We start from the raw sequence: 13,978 nt of genomic DNA on the forward strand, positions 1-13,978 counted from the left end.
ACGCCATTCTCCTGCCTCAGCCTCCCGAGTAGCTGGGACTACAGGCGCCCGCCACCTCGCCCGGCTAGTTTTTTTTGTATTTTTAGTAGAGACGGGGTTCCACCGTGTTAGCCAGGATGGTCTTGATCTCCTGACCTCGTGATCCGCCCGTCTCGGCCTCCCAAAGTGCTGGGATTACAGGCTTGAGCCACCGCGCCCGGCCTTCTCTTTTTTTCTTCATTAATCTCACCAGAAGTTCGTCCATTTCACCGGTATTTTATTTTATTTTTATTTATTTGTTTGTTTATTTTGAGACGAAGTCTTGCTCTGTCACCAGGCTGGAGTGCAGTGGTGTGATCTTGGCTCACTGCAACCTCCACCTCCCGGGTTCAAGTGATTCTCCTGCCTCAGCCTCCCAAGTAGCTGGGATTACAGGCAAGCAACGCTACACCTGGCTCATTTTTGTATTTTTAGTAGAGACGGGGTTTCACTATGTTGGCCAAGCTAGTCTCAAACTCCTGACCTCAAGTGATCCTCCTGTCTCGGCCTCCCAAAGTGCTGGGATTACAGGCGTGAGCCCCTGCGCCTGACCAATTTCACCCATATTTTTTTTTTTTTTTTTTTTTTTTTTGAGACGGAGTCTCGCGCTGTGTCACCCAGGCTGGAGTGCAGTGGCGCGATCTCGGCTCACTGCAAGCTCCGCCTCCCAGGTTCACGCCATTCTCCTGCCTCAGCCTCCGAGTAGCTGGGACTACAGGCGCCCGCCACCACGCCCGGCTAGTTTTTTGTATTTTTAGTAGAGACGGGGTTTCACCATGTTAGCCAGGATGGTCTCGATCTCCTGACCTCGTGATCCACCCGCCTCGGCCTCCCAAAGTGCTGGGATTACAGGCTTGAGCCACCGCGCCCGGCCTCACCCATATTTTTAAAGGAGCAGCTTTGACCTTGTTGCCTTCTCTGTGTTTTCTTGTGTGTTGCTCACTTTTCTGGCCTCTTCTTGCTTGATCTGGAGGTTGAGAATATTAATTCCTCAGCGTCTCACAGTGCGGGCATTTGAGGCAGTGTGCTTCCTTCCACCTCTTGTTGCACACACTTTGACAAGCTGTGTTTTCATGGCATGGGGCAGGCTGTCTTCCTCTCTAGTTTAGAGGAGTGGCATCAGCTTTCATGCCAGAGCTCAGTGGAGATCAGAAGCTCTGAACACAACCCACTGCGTCCTACATGGGAGGCGTGAGCACCCCGTCTTTGGGGTCCCCAGGATTAGGGCTGGGAGGGAGCTGGAGTAACCTAAAGATGACGCCCTGCTGGTCTTTACTAGAAACCTGCCCCCTGGACCCATGTGCAGGATGGCCCCTGGCCCAACAGCACTGAGTCCCCTGCAGCAGCCGCTTGCAGGGCCAGGGCCTCACATGGTTGCTCTCCCAGGTTGTTGGGGGGCCAGGGCTGATGTTGACATGGCGCTGTGGGCTGGGCCTGTGCCCAGGAATGCCACGAGGGGCTGCGACATGCAGCCTCCAAGACAGCACCATGTCCATCCGGGCCTGAGGCCCAGCACCACATTAAGAAGTGAGGACCATTTATCAGCTCCCAGGTGAAAGCTCTGGGATAAGGGCTTCAGGAGTGGTCCAATCAAGGCACATGTTACTTGGACTTTGTCTCTGCCCAAGTTGTGGCCCCTTTGCTCTGAGGGCTGTACTGCACTCAGCACCTCCCTCGCTGCCCTGCTTGGGTTCCCAGGATGGCTGCCACTGCAGCCCCAAGTCAAACCTCCTCCGAATTGTGGGGTAAATTCCACCTCTTACTCTGACCGGACACACTTCACCCCTCAGGGCATGCAAGAGAATGGGAGGTGAAGGTTCACAGAGGAAACTGGGGTGCCCCCTGTGAACAGAGCTGCAGATGGGAGGCCCTGGTGCTCTCTCCTGGCCTCTGTCAAACCTGGCTGCCCCCCCCAGGTGCCGCCCATCCTGCCTCCAACCCATTTGGAGCCTCAGCCCATCCCGGCAGCTTCCTGCCCGCTGGCCCCCTGACAGGTGGGTGCTTCTGAATTTAGCCCACGCAGCCTGGCTGGTTCCTCAGCAGCCTTGGGGTGGGGGAAGTAGGTGGGCGAGAAGGTGGCCCCAAGCCCCAGGGAGCCCCTTGGGTCATGCAGGCAGCACCCACCAGGCTGGAAGCCTCTGCAGCAGCCCCACTGGGCCAGGTGGGAGCCGTAGCCCACACCTGACAGACCTCTGGGGCTTGCGGTTGCCCCCACAGACCCTTTCAGCAGACCGAGCACCTTTGGGGGCCTGGGGAGCCTGAGCAGCCACGCCTTTGGGGGCCTGGGCAGCCACGCACTGGGTGAGTGACCCAGCCTGTGCCCCCTCCCCCGATGCCCGCGCCCCTCCCCCATGCCTGTGTCCTCTGCAGGAACCCTGATGCCTGGCTGACCTCCCTCCTCTCTGGGCTGGGCCCCCTGGGGGCACCCCCTTTTCAATGTCAGCCTGGGACCCTCCTAAAACCCCTCCCGGGTTCTCCTGGGGTGTGGCTGGGGAGGGACAGACCCAACCTCACGCTCCATGGCCTCTGCCCCCAGCTCCTGGCGGCAGCATCTTTGCCCCGAAGGAGGGCTCCTCTGTGCACGGCCTGCCCAGCCCCCACGAGGCCTGGAACCGACTGCACCGGGCACCGCCCTCCTTCCCCGCTCCACCCCCGTGGCCCAAGTCCGTGGAGGTGGAGCGGGGGTCAGCCCTGACCAACCATGACCGAGAGCCGGACAATGGCAAGGAGGAGCAGGAACGGTGAGTGGCCCTCTTGTTCCCTATCCCCCCACCGTACCCCTCCAGCCCCCATTCTCTCTCCCCCTCCCCCTCTCTCCCTCCTCGCCGCACTGCTGCCCACTCATGCTCTGTCCAGCTCTGTGCTGAGCCCCGGGGTATGGGGACCAAAGTTCTGCTCCCGGTGACTCCTCTCTGCAATGGGGAGTGAAGGCCGTGCCCTGGGGCTGGGAAGGGTGAGGAGGGTGAAGACCCACCCCCACCACAGGCACCCACACCTGCCATCAGGGAGACCTCCAGGTCGGCCTGACCCGCAGAGTTTGAGGGAGGAGTTCGGGGGTGCGGCTGCCGGCAGGCCCCCCGTCCTAACAGGGAGGGGCCCGTGGGGAGCTGAAGTCGCTGCTGGCGGCTCATCTGCTTCGTCTCTCGGCCGAGGTTTCCAGGCCGCCCAGCGCAGAGAGGACGCGTAGGTTTTGGGAGCCTGTGGGGGTGCGGGAGCCGTGGGTGCTGAGGGGTCACCGGCCACCCAGGAGCTGGAGGCCCCGCCAGGCAATGGGAGCAGCCTGGGCTGCGCCGCTCGGCGGGACGGAGGTCTCGGGAGTGACGGGTCCGCCCTGCCGCCTCCAGGGACCTCCTGGAGAAGACGCGCCTGCTGAGCCGGGCCTCGCCCGCCACCCCCGCCGGCCACCCCGTCAGCGGACTCCTGCTCCGGGGCCAGAGCGAGCTGGGCCGGCCCGGGGCCTCTGCGGAGCGCGAGTCCGAACCTCGGGTCAAGGAGAGCCGCTCCCCAGCCAAGGAGGAGGCCGCCAAGATGCCCGCGCGCGCGTCCCCGCCCCACAGCAAGGCGGCTCCGGGAAACGTGAAGGTCAAGGAGGAGCGCGGGGAGGACGAGGCTTCCGAACCCCCGGGGGGCGCCCTGCACCCCGCGCCCCTGCAGCTGGGCCTGGGCCGCGAGCGCCTGGGCGCGCCGGGCTTCGCGTGGGAGCCTTTCCGCGGCCTGGAGCTGCCCCGCCGCGCCTTCCCCGCTGCCGCCCCCGCCCCGGGCCCCGCTGCCCTCCTGGAGCCTCCGGAGCGCCCCTACCGCGACCGTGAGCCCCACGGCTACAGCCCCGAGCGCCTGCAGGGGGAGCTGGAGCGCGCGCGGGCCCCGCACCTGCCGCCCGCCGCCCCCGCCCTGGACGGCGCGCTGCTGCCCTCGCTGGGCGCCCTGCACTTCCCTCGCCTGGCGCCCGGCGCGCTGCACAACGGGCTCCTGGCGCGGACCCCGCCCGCCGCCGCCGCCGCCCTCGGCGCACCGCCCCCACTGGTGACCGCGGCCGGGCCTCCCACGCCCCCCGGGCCGCCGCGGAGCCGGACTACGCCGCTGGGGGGCCTCGGGCCGGGCGAGGCGCGCGACTACTCCCCGTCCCGAAACCCCCCGGAGGTGGAGGCGCGGTAGCCCCGGGGCCGCAGACGCCTCTCGGAGCGCACCGCTGTCCGTTTCTCCATCAGTTCCTAGAACTCAAGCACAGCTCCCGCCGATCCTGGGGCGGCGCCGCTTCTCCACCCGCAGCCTGCGGAGGCGGGGACTTGGGTGTCGGCTTTTCTGAGGGTGATCTTTTGTTTTCCGAGTTTGGGATTCGGCTGTTGGGAAAAAAAATCGCGTTTGTACCTTTTCCCCCCACAAATGAGAAGTGTTTGTAATGGATTTGTATTTTTCTTAATTTTATGCTATTTAGACGTTTAAAAGAACCAAAAAAGAAACTTTTGCTTCTTCGTTTTCGGTTGGGATTTGCAGTTTAATGGCCTCAGATCCTTCTCCAGATCCCCAGGGTTTCTTTGTCTTATTTATGGAGAAAAACCGGTCACTTTGTCCAGCGCACTGTGAGGCCCCCACTCAGGCCAGCCCTGGCCCCCCCTTGGTACTTGGAACCGAAGTTACAGATCTATATTAAAATAATAATAATGTACAAAACTTTGTTTTTTGCCTTATTATGCAGAAGTGTAAGAGAATTTCTTTTTTGGTTTGTTTTTTAAAAAGCAAACGAAACGTGTAAATAGTCTGTTGATATAAATATATGACGTTATTAAATTCTTAATCTAGATAGACTTTATAAATCGGTTTCCAGAAACCCCTCTGGTGGTTTGTCTAACACGGTCACAAAAACCCAGGCGCTGCCGGTTGTAAACATTCTCAGAAGTTTAATGGCAGCAACTTTCCTTCAACTATGCAAGCGCTCCCGCCGCTGGTGGGGGGAGGAAGGTTCCGCCAGCGACGTCCCAGCCCCTGGGTCCGTGGAGAGGTTGGGTACCCCCATCAGGGCCCCTGGGCCAGCAGAACAGCACTCCTGGGCGGCTCCTGTGGGCTTCAGGACTGGCCAGCTCCAGCCACAAGGGCGATTCTGTGGACGTTTGTGTGGATGGTGCAGTGTTCTTGGAATCTGTAGACCAGATCGGTGGAGGTTTAGAAGTGCAAGAGTCTAAAGGCTGAGTACAAAAAAAAAAAAATCACTGTTGTGTGTTTTCTTTCGAGTGAGGCATCAGCGTCACCTTGGTGTGGTCGTTGCCTCCCGGGCCCTTGGCCTGGCCTCCTCTCGGTTTGGGTTTTGCTCTCACCCACATGAGCCCCCCATGCCCTGCCCTCCTTGAGGCCTTTTGTGTTCCCCTACGTCTGGGCTGTGTCCCTACCAGGCTTCCCAGCCTTCAGGGTCAGCCGTTGAGCCACATGCTTTGCTCAGTTCTGTGTTTCAGCCACGTTTCCACGGTGGACCCCGTTTGTTTGGAATATTCTGTTCCCATATCAATCAGTGATGATAAATACAGCCTTGATTTGGATGAAACTGTGGTCGTGTGTTCTGTGTGGCGTTGGGGGGCCGGGCTCACCCAGGCTGACCCCCTACAGGCATGCGTCCCTCCTGCAGGCGCCTTGGGATGCTGGGCACCTCGGTGGCCCCACGCTGTCGGGTGCCATCACCCAGGAAGTTAAGCACAGCAGGTCCCAGCTTCCCAGCCCTGCTGCCACCCCAGCTCTGCCCAGCCCCCCATGGAAACCCCAGCCCCCGGCTCTGCCCAGCCCCCTCCCCCAGCGCCACCTCTCCCCATGGAAACCCCAGTTCTTGGCTGTGCCAGATGCCCCATTGTGTCGCTTCGTTCTTGGGAATGTCACATGGCCCCCTGTCGTCCCACCCCCAGTGACCCCATGGCCGCCTTCCCTCACTCACATCCACAGGGTTTTGTGCATAGAAGATGCTCTTAGTTTCGCCTTCATGCCAGAGAGTTCTGGCCCTGCAGGGACTTGTGGGATTGACCTTGCCTTGGCTGCGCCCGAATGAACAGGAGCTCAGAGGGCAGGAGCCAGGTGCAGAGGTGGCAGCCCCCACCCTCCTGTGCGGTGAGCACCAGGCCCACCTGCCTTGAGTGATGTTCAGGAAAGCTCCAGGTGCACACCTGGCCTTGACCTGAGCATCACCTCCACCCCGGCCCTGCCAATTAACTCCTCACTGAGGGGCCCCAGGGCTGCAACCTAAGAAGGAGGCCTCGTGGGCCCACTGTGCACCCAGTAAGGAGTGCCCTGTGTCCCATAAGACCCTTCCAGGGTGGCAGGAGGGGCAGCTCCCACTCCACACCCCACCGGGTTATTGTCTGGGGCCTGGACCATCTGCCATGTGGGGCTTCTATGAAATGTGTTGTGCAATTTTGCCACTGTGTGAATATCAGTGTGTGGCACATGCCTGGACGGGCCAGCCTGTTGCTTCTGGGCTGCACACCTGCACCCCATGTGACTCCTGAATCCTGTCGGCAGCTGTAACATGGTGGTAGGTGTTTGTGCATGAAAAGGTACAGTAGGCTGGGCGCGGTGGCTCAAGCCTGTAATCCCAGCACTTTGGGAGGCCGAGACGGACGGATCACAAGGTCAGGAGATCGAGACCATCCTGGCTAACACGGTGAAACCCCGTCTCTACTAAAAAATGCAAAAAAACTAGCCGGGCGGGTTGGCGGGCGCCTGTAGTCCCAGCTACTCGGGAGGCTGAGGTAGGAGAATGGCGTAAACCTGGGAGGCGGAGCTTGCAGTGAGCTGAGATCCGGCCACTGCACCCCAGCCTGGGCGACAGAGCAAGACTCCGTCTCAAAAAAAAAAAAAAAAAAAAAAAGAAAGAAAAGGTACAGTAAGAATGCAGCATTCTGGCCAGACGTGATGGCTCACACCTGGAATCCCAGCACTTCGGGAGGCTGAGGTGGGCAGATCACTTGAGGTCAGGAGTTTGAGACTAGCCTGACCAACATGGTGAAACCCCATCTCTACTAAAAATAAAAAAAATTAGCCAGGCGTGGTGGCATTCGCCTGTAATCCCAGCTACTCTGGAGGCTGAGGCAAGAGAATCACTTTAACCCAGGAGGCAGAGGTTGCAGTGAGCTGCGATCACGCCACTGTACTTCCAGCCTGGGAGACAGAGCAAGACTCCATCTCAAAAAAAAAAAAAAAGAATCCCGCATTCTAATCTTCTAGGGTTGCCCCTGCCTATGCAGCCTGTCCTTTCCCACAGCGCGGCTGGATGGCACGTGACTGTGCTTCACATCCCCTTGTCTTGGTTATTCCAACCTGTGCAGCAAATCTTCAGGAAGACTCCAGCGTTGCATATTCTGCCCTGAGTGAGCTGATTGTGTTAGTCATCCACACAGGCCTGCTCTGCCCCAAGTCCCCTGCAGGGCAGCCCAGCAGTGAGGAGGAGGCAAGGCCAAGGCCCAGTCCTGTGACTCCAGGGATCTGGGAATGCACCTGTAAGGCACAGCTGGAGGGAGGGCGGCAGCTGGAGGGTGGACAGCAGTAGAGCTGGAGGGAGGACAGCAGTGCGGCTGCAGGGTGGACAGCAGTGCAGCTGGAGGGAGGACGACAGTGCACCTGGAGGGAGAGCAGCAATGTGGCTGGAGGGAGAGCAACAATGTGGCTGGAGGGAGGGTGGCAGTGCGGCTGGAGGGAGGACGGCAGTGGGACTGGAGGGAGGATGGCAGCTGGAGGGTGGGCGGCACTCCAGGGCCATCTCCTGGCCAGAACTACCTGCGAGCCTAGGGATGCCATGTGAAGGAGTGAAATGGTGAAATGTCTGCCTTTAAGTCAAAGCACACAGCCTGCTTTGAAATGCAGAGAAAGGGGCAGGGGACCCCATCCAGGCAGGGTCCCTCTGGGGCTGCCTTCCACTGTAGGGCCAGCCCTGGCACTGAGGCAGCCATCCCTCCCCAAGCATCATCTTTAAGGGGAGTGATCTCTGATGGTGCAGAATCCAGGGTGGACTTCTTCCCAGGAGCACTCAGTGAAATGGGAGCACCTTCCTGGGAACACTCTGTGACTAGAGCACCCTCCCGGGAGCACTCTGATGGAGCAGCCTCCTGCGAGCACTCAGTGAAATGGGAGCACCTTCCTGGGAATACTCTGTGACTAGAGCACCCTCCCGGGAGCACTCTAATGGAGCAGCCTCCTGCGAGCACTCAGTGAAATGGGAGCACCTTCCTGGGAATACTCTGTGAGGGAGCACGCTCCTGGGAGCATTCTGTGAGGGTGCACCTTCCTGGGAGCACTCTTTTAGAGGGAGCACACTCCTGAGAGCACTCTGATGAAAGCACTCTCCTGGGAGCACTCTGTGAGGTAGCAGCCTCCTGGGAGCATTCTGTGGGGGAGCACCCTCCTGGGAGCATTCTGTGGGGGAGCACCCTCCTGGGAGCACTCGGTGAAGGAGCACTCTCCTGAGAGCACTCTGTGAGGAGGGACACCTTCTTGGGAGCACTCTATGAGGGTACACGCTCCTGGAAACACTCTCTGTGAGGGGGCACATCGTTCAGGTCAGCAGTCCAAGTGACCCTCCCCTGTCCCCGGAGGATTTTGGTCAGGCTATTTCCATCTCACCTGGTAATGTAGAACTTGGGCTAAATTACCTTGATATAAAACTTGGAACCTGGGTAAATTAGAACCTGGGTAAGACAGACCCTGCTATAAAAATCAGGAGTTGAAATTCTATTTTATTTCAGCAAGACCTGAAAGATGCAGTCAGGGCCGGGCGCGGTGGCTCAAGCCTGTAATCCCAGCACTTTGGGAGGCCGAGACGGGCGGATCACGAGGTCAGGAGATTGAGACCATCCTGGCTAACACGGTGAAACCCCGTCTCTACTAAAAAAATACAAAAAACTAGCCGGGCGAGGTGGCGGGCGCCTGTAGTCCCAGCTACTCGGGAGGCTGAGGCAGGAGAATGGCGTGAACCCGGGAGGCGGAGCTGGAGTGAGCTGAGATCCGGCCACTGCACTCCAGCCTGGGCGACAGAGCGAGACTCCGTCTGAAAAAAAAAAAAAAAAAAAAGATGCAGTCAGGCAAATGGGAGCACATCTGATGCTGACAGAAAAATAAAGGTTTTGATATATGTTTTAATATTCTATCCTTCATAGAATAGATACAGGGTTTTAAAAACACTCAACCTGGGTGACATTTGTCAAGCAGCTACAGTGACTCCTGGCTATCCCAGGAGGGAGAGGAACAGCATCAAAGTCCGTCCTGTTACTACCAGACTCAGGGCCTGGCACGCAGCAGGGGCCAGGTGTGTCTTGGACGGGCGAAGGCATCGAAGAAGGGGGAAGCCTCCCAGATGTCCTGCTGGGCTCCTCCTGGCAATGCCTGGACCCCTCACCAGCAAGGGAGTGGAGTCTCAGGACAGGCATGAACACTGGAATGCCCTGGGTGCCCAAACGAGCCCGTTCTCCGTGCCTCGTCCTCACGTGGCCACCTCTATGTTGAGGCTTCCCCAGCTCTCTCGTGAGGACTAGTCTGCGTTTACACTCTACCTGGGTAATCCAGGAAAGCCGCACCACCTCCACATCCTGACTCTAATCACATTTGCTCAGACATGGCCTTCTAGGTGACGTACTCGCAGATTCCAGAGATTGTGCCATGGTGATCTTCCCACCGCTGATGGAAACCTGGAATCCAAGGATCTTGACGCAGACTGTAAGTATTCATGACTGACAACACTGAGCTCTCTGCAGTGTCAGCTGGGGTCCTATCCACAGCCCGAGGGCATGTGGTGCTGCTGGGAGAGGCCAGGGGCCAGTGCTCCTGTGTCCAACAGGCTCTACACGCTGGGGAAGGCTCAGAGAGAAAGGAGTGTGCCTGCAAGTATAGGATCCGTGACCATGACGCCATCAACACACGGAGTTTTCCATATGACATGTGCTCTGGAGGCAGAGGTTCGGGAGGTGCTGCAGGAGCTTGAGTCAGGCCTGGCATTTTTGTGATTCTCTTGGCCTTTCCATGTTCATTGCCTCATAGTAATGAAATAGCTGCTGTAGCTCCAGGCATTACATCCACCTGCCAGGGAGAGAGATCAGCAAAGGGGAGACAGTGTCAACCTTGTCTGGAAAGACAGGGCCTCCCCAGGGTTCCCCCTCACCACCAGAGGGTCTCTGCCGAGGTGTCATCGGCTGACACTGGGGGGCCTGCACCCTTGTCAACAGGGCAGGGGACGTGGACCACGCCCGGCCTGCTGGCTGAGGGCCCAGGTTCTCAGTGGGAGCCGGACTAACCCAGGGGCCTTTGGGAAACCTGAAGGTCGTTTTGCATCTGGCATCTGCACACCTGAGCCTTCACGGACTTGAAATCCACAACATTTTGCTATAAATTATTTTTATTTTTCTGTTATACCACAGTTTGGGGCTTATATATTTTGGGGCCTTAGATATCTTTTCCCTAAAATTATATGTGAAGCTTATAAGAACTGAATTTCATTTCTAGATAGAAAAGGAAGCATCATAAAATATTTACCATGAAGGCTTCAGACCCGCTGGCTCACACCGACCCTGATTCCTTCCTTCCTGTGTGGGCCTGGGGCTACTCTGAGCTGAACTGGGTCCTCTTCGACAGGGTGTGGGGGGATGGACGTGGCCTTGCTGAACATGGCAGCAAACAGGAAAAGAGGCCTTGCAGAGACAGCTGAGTCCGTGTGGCCTCCAGGAAACCTCACCCCAGCCCCACGCCCCACGAGAGGCTCAGCATCCAGCCGCCAGGCCGGGGGCGGGGGTTCTGGGGGCAGGGAGGGTCAGAAGCACATCTCGTAATCCTGCAATGGCTTGCGGCTGAGGATTGTGACCGCCTGTCCTCACCCACTAGAGAGACCACAAGGACACGGCTGCCTCCTAGTCAGGAAGAGGCCCGAGGGCTGAGTTGACCAAGCAGGGGCCAGGTGCATGCACCTGGGTGGCCGAGAGGCTGCATGGTCCCCGGGCCTGCCACGCACGGCTCCTGTTCTGCCCCAGAGAAGCAGATCTGACACCCCTGCTCATCAAGTTCAACGTGTAAACAGAAACAGCAACTCGACTATTGGAATTTCCCTCCTTTACATTTTTGTTCTAAAATTTTTTTTTTTTTTTTTGGAGACAGAATCTCGCTCTGTCACCCAGGCTGGAGTGCAGGGGCACGATCTCAGCTCACTGCAACCTCCGCCTCCCACATTCAAGCGATTCTCCTGCCTCAGGCTCCTAAGTAGCTGAGATTACAGGCTCCTGCCACCACACCCGGCTACTTTTTTGTATTTTATTAGAGACAGGGTTTTGCCATGTTGGCCAGGCTGGTCTCGATCTCCTGACCTCGTGATCTGCCCACCTGGACCTCCCTAAGTGCTGGGATTACAGGCATGAGCCACCGCACCCGGCCTAATTTTGTATTTTTTTTAATAGAGACAGGGTTTTGCCATGTTGCCCAGGCTGGTCTCAAACTTCTGACCTCAGGTGATCCACCCACCCTGGCCTCCCAAAGTCCTGGGATTACAGTTGTGAGCCACCACGCCAGCCTAGATTTTAGAAAAAGAAATTACAGGATTGACTCATGCTCCTTGTTACAAGCAAAAGAATACACGGGTGATCAGGAAAGGCAGCTGCCCCCTCTGGGGATGCCACCTGTGCTCTCGAACCGTCCTGGGGAGCTGGACTCCTCATGCTCCAGGAAGAACCACGGGTGCTCCGTGATGCCAGCTCCCGGCACTGTGTCTGGTTTGTGGATTAAGTCTTGTCTATCGGACTGCACTTTCTGGGACAAACATTTTTGTGGGATTTGATTCTCCAATGTGGAACTGTGGGTTCAGAAACGGTGCTTATCTGTAACTGGTATTTGTTATTTTAAACATTTCCAGCTTGAAAAGTTGCAAGTGCCATTCAAATAACTCTTTCCTGACCTCAGAGTGAGCTGGCAACCCTCTGCCTTCCCTCTCGGCACCCTCTGTCTGTTCCGGCAGGCGGGCTGTCTGTCCCAGTCCACACCGCAGCCCCCAGGATCAGCGAGCAGCACGGCTCCCTGCCTGGTGCAGGGCCTCAGCGTTCATGCTCCTTCCTCCTGGGAGAGCCCCCTGCCTCTCAGGGACTCTCACAACCTTGGTGTGCAGAAAGTTCTGGACAGCGATTGGGGGACGCCCTCACTGGGTTTCTCCGGAGCGTGGGCATTGGACTGGAAAATACACAGAACTGCTGGGGATCCTCGAAGCCGCCGGCAGCACCCAATGCCAGTTTGTCCCATCAGGCGTTGGTCCTGACCTGCACTTGGCCACCTGCCCCCCACTTTGTAATTGAGCATTGAGGGGAAGATGCTTGAACCCATGTGAAACCTCTTTCTCCTGAAACTTTCCCTGCATGCATCAATTACATCATTGCAGCTGGGCCTTCCCCTGAGCGTGACGCCCTGGGGCGAGGCCGGTGGCTTCCCACGTGTGACTGTCCCCACCCGCAGCCCCTGCCCTCCGGGGCCCCCATGCACCAGGCGCTCTCTGCCCGGCCCCATCTCCCAGAGCCCTGGAGGCTCAGCCTGGGTGTCGTGTGTGCCTTGTGCTCTTAGGAATGTTACCTGTGTTTCTTCACATCTGTATTTCTTTTTTTGTTTTTTTTGTTTTTGTTTTTGTTTTTTTTTGAGACGGAGTCTGGCACAGCCGCCCAGGCTGGAGTGCAGTGGCACGATCTCGGCTCACTGCAAGTTCCGCCTCCCGGGTTCACGCCACTCTCCTGCCTCAACCTCCTGAGTAGCTGGGACTACAGGCGCCCGCCACCACACCCAGCTAATTTTGTTTTTGTATTTTTAGTAGAGACGAAGTTTCACCCTGTTGGCCAGGATGGTCTCAATCTCCTGACCTCATGATCCATCCACCTTGGCCACCCAAAGTGTTGGGATTACAGGTGTGAGCCACTGTGCCTGGCCCTTTCTTTTCTTTTCTTTCTTTCTTTTTTTTTTCTTCTCGAAGGGCCTTGCTCTGTTGCCAGGCTGGCTGGAGGGCAGTGGTACAATCATAGCTCACTGCAGCCTCGACCTCCTGGGCTCAAGTGATCCTCCTGCCTCAGCCTCCCTAGTAGCTGGGACCACAGGTGCGCACCACCACACCCAGCTAAGTTTGGTATTTTTGGTAGAGATGGAATCTCGGTATGTTGCCAAGGCTGGTCTCAAACCCCTGGGCTCAAGCAGTCCTCCCACCTCAGCCTCCTGAAGTGCTGGGACCTACACTTCTTCCAGATGCTTTCAAGTTTGATGTGTTACATTTACCTATTCTGTTCTTTTAAAAATTATCATTTTGTTAGAACTTGAGGATGAGTGGTCAAAATAACAACGATCATTTTGCAGTGTATCTGGTTTGTTCTACTAGGGTGGAAAGCAAGGGTTTCTCAGGATTTCGCTATAAGCATTGTCTCAGCCTTCTTGGACTGCCCTGTGGAACCCCAGAGACCCAGCAGCTAAAACAATGACATTGAGATCTGAGTGCCAGCAGGACGAGCTCCACGAGGGCCCCCTCTGGGTTGCAGGCAGCTGCCTTCCCAGGGCGTCCTGCCCCGGCGGGTGGGCAGGGCAGGGGGAGCTGGCACGCTCGGCTCTGTCGTCTCTTTTTTCTCACAGTGTGGGACTGTTTACCACCGCGGTCACCTGGAGCCTCTCATTAAAAGGGCGTGAATTCCCTTCTCACGAGGCCCCTCACGGCCTCATCAAAACCTCAGTCACCTCCCAGAACCCCACTCCAGTCCTGTCACACTGGGGCTCTGGGCTTGAACCCATGAATGTGAGGACACACTCAGTCCACAGCAAGGCCGTGTCCCCAAGGAGCAGGGGTGGACTCCAGCCACACGTCGGCCAGGCAGCGGCTGGGAGAGGGCGCCCGTGCGGAAGGAACGGACAGGCGGACTCAGGCACGGTGGCATCTGATGCTCACTTTCACGATGTTGTTTCGTTTTGTAATTTTCTTTTTTTTTTTTTTTTTTTT

At 57.6% G+C, this 13,978-nt stretch overlaps 1 protein-coding gene across 1 annotated transcript in view; it reads left to right on the forward strand.

Moving 5' to 3' along the window:
• Positions 1-5,554, forward strand: part of FBRSL1 (fibrosin like 1) — a 96,475-nt gene extending 90,921 nt beyond the window's left edge. The window contains 4 exon segments of the mRNA XM_025402799.1: positions 1,935-2,012; positions 2,236-2,319; positions 2,555-2,759; positions 3,363-5,554. Coding sequence (XP_025258584.1) covers positions 1,935-2,012; positions 2,236-2,319; positions 2,555-2,759; positions 3,363-4,173 — 1,178 coding nt within the window. The 3' untranslated portion in view covers positions 4,174-5,554.
• The last annotated feature ends 8,424 nt before the right edge of the window (positions 5,555-13,978 follow it).

This window comes from Theropithecus gelada, chromosome 11 (assembly GCF_003255815.1).
Source record: "Theropithecus gelada isolate Dixy chromosome 11, Tgel_1.0, whole genome shotgun sequence".
NCBI lineage: Eukaryota > Metazoa > Chordata > Mammalia > Primates > Cercopithecidae > Theropithecus > Theropithecus gelada.